This window comes from Bos mutus, chromosome 29 (assembly GCF_027580195.1).
Source record: "Bos mutus isolate GX-2022 chromosome 29, NWIPB_WYAK_1.1, whole genome shotgun sequence".
Classification (NCBI taxonomy): Eukaryota; Metazoa; Chordata; class Mammalia; order Artiodactyla; family Bovidae; genus Bos; species Bos mutus.
Window position 1 is genome coordinate 26,870,066 of NC_091645.1, and position 5,732 is coordinate 26,875,797.

Sequence of the window (5,732 nt, forward strand, 5' to 3'; positions counted from 1 at the left end):
TTAAACTTAGAACCTGCTGAGAAGAAAATGGACCCTGGAAATCACTCCTCAGTGACTGAGTTTATCCTCGCTGGGCTCACAGAGAAACCAGAGCTCCAGATTCCCCTTCTGGTCTTCTTCCTAGGAATCTACTCAGTCACGGTGGTGGGGAACCTGGGCATGATCACACTGATAGGGCTCAGTTCTCACCTGCACACCCCCATGTACTATTTCCTCACCAATTTGTCCTTTATTGATTTCTGTCATTCCACTGTCGTTACCCCTAAAATGCTGGTGAACTTTATGACAGAGAAAAGTGTCATCTCTTACCCTGAATGTATGACTCAGCTCTATTTCTTTATTGTTTTTATTATTGCAGAATGTCATATGTTGGCTGTAATGGCATATGACCGCTATGTTGCCATCTGTAACCCTTTGCTATACAATGTCATCATGTCTTATTATAGGTGCTTCCAGCTCACAGTGACAGTTTATATTTTGTGCATCATTGAATCTGCAATCCATACAGGCTTTATGTTGAGACTCTATTTCTTCAAGGCCAATGTGATTAACCATTATTTTTGTGATCTCTTCCCACTCTTGGAGCTATCCTGTTCTAGCATCTCCATGAATGAATTATTGGCTCTAGTCTTTAGTGCTTTTAATGTCCTGATTCCTGTTTTAACCATCCTTGCTTCCTACATCTTCATCCTCTCTAGCATCCTCCAAATCCACTCCACTGAAGGCAGGTCCAAAGCCTTCAGCACCTGCAGCTCCCATATCTCAGCTGTTGTTGTTTTCTATGGATCTGTAGCATTCATGTACCTGCAGCCATCATCAGTCAGCTCCATGGAACAAGGGAAAGTGTCCTCTGTGTTTTATACCTGCATTGTACCCATGCTAAACCCTCTGATCTACAGTCTGCGGAATAAGGATGTCAAATTTGCTCTGAAGAAAATTCTGGACAGTGGAAAATGTAGATGAATAGACTCAATGTCATAGTGTCATATCAGAAATATGTCTTTGATTTTCTGAGATATGCAATGCTTTTGTTTTATTGTTCATTTGTTTGGAAATTCAGAATCATTTTCTCATATAATACCTTTCCCAAATTATCTCTGGGCCACTTCCATTGAACCTGTGTTACAGTGACTATTTATGGAGAAATAACAAGAATAAAGTCAGAGAGTCTTAAGAATTAAAGAAGTTCCAGTTTGACTTTAAAAAAAATACAAACAACAACGACTATGATGATCATCATAAAATAATAACATACATGATTGAGATAGTATAAAATATCAAGCACAAAGCCCAGCACTTTAAAGCAGGTGACTTCATTTAATATTTACAGGTTTCTCTCAGAGCAAGCCCTAGTACTATTTTACTTTGAAATCTGAATAAACTAACACTTACTTAGTTTCAGTAAATGTATAAGTTCCCAAACATAATAAATGACAAGAGTCTAGAATGCCTGGCTCCAGAATCCGTGATTTTACTCAAAGTGATATATTGGCCCCAAGTAATCACAGGTAAGTCTAAGGCCTTCCCAGTAATTTTCTTCTGCACATTAATCTACAGTTCCTTATAAGACTGTGTCATTTTCTTCTTTTCTCCAATCTTAGTATCACTTTTGTTTCATTTGATATAATGAAAGTAATCAAAATATTTCAAACATGTCATAATCAAGGAAAAAGAAATCAGTTGGAGAGTTACTGCAGAATCTTATGATAGAAACTCACTAAAGAGATTCAAATTTTCATGCTCAACATCAACAATTTTTATAAAAGCGGTCCAACACAGTTTTATATTTATATGATAAAAGATATATATATGCTGTATATTTATATATATTTTTTATATTTTTATATATTATATATATATTTATATATTTATATTTTTTAATATATATTTTATATATATTATACATATATAAATATATATATTATATATATATGTATTAATACATATTTATATATATGTATTAATACATATTTATATATATAAATAAAATACATATATTATTATATATATAAATATATAATTTTATATATAATATTATATAAATATATAATATTATATATAAATGTATATAAATAAATGTAAATATATTTATAATAAATAAATGTAAATATATTTATAATAAATAAATGTAAATATATTTATAATAAATAAATGTAAATATATTTATAATAAATAAATGTAAATATATTTATAATAAATAAATATAAATATATTTATAATAAATAAATATAAATATATTTATAATAAATAAATATAAATATATTTATAATAAATAAATATAAATATATTTATAATACATAAATATAAATAAATAAATAAAATATAAAGATATATAATGTATATAAATATATAAAATATATATATAAATATATAAAATATATATATATAAATATACAGCATATATATATCTTTTATCATATAAAGATAAAAATGTGTTGGACCGCTTTTATAAAAATTGTTGGTGTTTATATATATAATATAATATATATACTATATATGTATATAAATTAAATATATATTTTTATATATTATATATATATATATATTAGTATATATTTTTATATATATTATATAAATATAAATATATATATATATATAAAATATGCTATATTATTTATGGAAAAACTTCTCATAGTAGCCCAAAAAGCCATAATTTGCAAATAATTGCCATTCCTCATCAGTTTTATCTCAGAAACATTTCTTCTTTCCCCTTATATGATTCCTTATTTGTTTCTGGGCATATTACCAACTGGTTACTATAAATCTGGGTCTTCCCTGGTGCCTCAGTGGCAAAGAATCTGTCTGGCAATGCAGGACAAGTGAGTCCAGTCCCTGGGGTCAGGAAGATCCCTTGGAGAAAGAAATGGCAACCCACTCCAATATTCTAACCTGGGAAATTCCATGGACAGAGGAGCCTGGTGGGCTGTAGTCTATGGGTGTCAAAAAAGAGTTGGACATGGCTCAGTGACTAAGCAACAACTATAAATTCTCATGAAATTCTAAACACTCAGCTCTCTTCTGTCGCTTCTCAGTTTAAAACATTTACTCACTAATAACAGGTCAATGTTCTTTGGAAAGTATTTAACCTTACTCACCTGTAGTGTATAATTATGTAACAAAAACACATGTAACATAATATTATTTACCACCCTTGTATCCCATTATCCATTAACTCATTGATGTCAGACATTCATTTTCCAAGTGCTCTCATATTATTTAACTTAATTTTAATCAGTATTTTAAAACCTCAAATAGCCAAAGCTATCTTGAGAAAGAAGAATGGAACTGGAGGAATCAATCTGCCTGACTTCAGGCTCTACTACAAAGCCACAGTCATCAGTATTTTAAAAGAAGATAAATGGCTACAATTAAAACTCCTATCCTTCCAATTAAAATTAATTTAGAAAAAATGATTTAAATAAAACCTCCTATCTCAGGCATGACTCCTACTCTGCAATATATATATTCTAGAATATATATAAATATGTTCTTTCAGCTTGTGCAATCTTAATTCCATAACCTGGAAGCACAAACTTAAGAAATTATGCTTTTGAACTGCCGTTTTGGAGAATATTCTTAAGAATATATTTGAATCAGTTCTAATGAGGTGGATGAAACTGGAGCCTATTATACAGAGTGAAGTAAGCCAGAAAAAAAAACAAAAATACAAAAATGAAAAAAAAATAAAGAAAAACACTAATACAGTATACTAACGCATATATATGGAATTTAGAAAGGTGGCAATGATAACACTGTATGCGAGGCAGCAAAAGAAACACAGATGTATAGAACAGTCTTTTGGACTCTGTGGGAGAGGGAGAGGGTGGGATGATTTGGGAGACTGGCATTGAAACACGTATAATATCATATATGAAATGATCACCAGTCCAGGTTCAACGCATGATACTCGATGCTTGGGGCTGGTGCACTGAGGTGACGCAGAGGGATGGTATGGGAAGGGAGGAGGGAGGAGGGTTCAGGATGGGGAACACGTGTATACCTGTGGCAGATTCATGTTGCTGTATGGCAAACCAATGCAGTATTGTAAAGTAATTAGCCTCCAATTAAAATAAATAAATTTATATATATATAAAAAAAAGAATCCTCTGGACTGCAAGGAGTTCAAACCAGTCAATCCTAAAGGAAATCAATCAACCCCGAATATTCACTGGGAGGACTGATGCTGAAACTGAAGCTCCAGTACTTTGGCCACCTGATGCAAAGAGCTGACCTATTAGAAAGACCCTGAAGCTGGGAAAGATTGAAGCCAGAAGGAGAAGGGGACTACAGAGGATGAGATGGTTGGATGGCATCACCGATTCAATGCACATGAGTTTGAGCAAGCTCTGAGAGATGGGGAAGGACAGGGAAGCCTGGTGTGCTGCAGTCCATGGGGTCACAAAGAGTTGGACATGACTCAGCAACTGAACAACAACAACATATCACAACATATACCCTATTAGAACTGAAAGAATGGCATCCATGGGCATCTTAACACTTTTTAGGATGTACAGTCATAGGAAAAATATCTGTTTTTACTTTTTGTTTACATCTTTTCTGTGTCTGACCTTTTGTTGTTGTTGTTGTTCAGTCACTCAGTCATGTCTGACTCTTTGTGACCTCAGGAACTGGAGCACGCCAGGCTTCCCTGTCCTTCACCATCTCCTGGGGCTTACTCAAACTCATGTCCACTGAGTCAGTGATGCCATCCAACCACCTCATCTTCTGTTGTCCCCTCCTTTTTCTCCTATGTTCAGTCTTTCCCAGCATCAGGGTCTTTTCCAATGAGTCAGCTCTTCACATCAGGTGGCCAAAGTATTGGAGCTTCAGCTTCAGCATCAATCCTTCTAATGAATATTCAGGATTTATTTCTTTTAGGATTAACTGGTTTGATCTCCTTACAGTCCAAAGGACTCTCAAGAGTCTTTCCAACAACACAGTTCAAAAGTATCAATTCTTCGGTGCTCAGCCTTTATGGTCCAGCCAATACATGACTACTGGAAAAGCCAAAGCTTTGACTAGACAGACATTTGTCAGCAAAGTAATGTCTCTGCTTTTTAATATGCTATCTAGGTTGGTCACAGCTTTTCTTCCAAGGAGTAAACGTCTTTTCAATTTGTGGCTGCAAGCATCATCTGCAGTGATTTTGAAGTCTACTGTTTCTTCCCATCTATTTTCCATGAAGTGATGGAACCAGTTGCCATGATCTTAGTTTTTTGAATGTTGAGTTTTAAGTCAACTTTTCACTGTCCTCTTTCACCTTCGTCAAGAGGCTCTTAGTTCCTCTTCTCTTTCTGTCTTAAAGCTGGTGTCATCTGCATATCTGAGATTATTGATATTTCTCCCAGCAACCTTGGCTCCACCTTGTGCTTCACCCAGCCAGGCATTTTGCATGATGTACTCTGCATACAAGTTAATAAGCAGGGTGATAATATACAGCCTTGACCTTTACCAAACTCCAAAGTCTCTTTCTCACTTTTTTTATTCAAAACACTGAAGTAACTGTAAATCCTTGTCTGCTCACCTATAAATTGGCATTCCAGACACACTTATTGCCCTTCAAACATCCCAGAATCCTGCAGCCACATCAAATCCAGTGCCAAGGAAACCTTTTAACTGGGGGGCACCTTGCTTAAATCTGAAAGAACTCTAGGGAAATTATTCAAAACAAGAGATCTTCTACCCTTCATTTTTCCAAGAGGTCCACAGATGAGCATTGACAAGATCTGAGA

At 33.9% G+C, this 5,732-nt stretch overlaps 1 protein-coding gene across 1 annotated transcript; it reads left to right on the forward strand.

Moving 5' to 3' along the window:
- LOC102279952 (putative olfactory receptor 8G3) lies at positions 1 to 963 on the forward strand. The gene has a single exon (XM_005902673.2). It carries the CDS (start codon positions 28 to 30, stop codon positions 961 to 963), a length of 936 nt encoding a protein of 311 aa, XP_005902735.2. The 5' UTR covers positions 1 to 27.
- The last annotated feature ends 4,769 nt before the right edge of the window (positions 964 to 5,732 follow it).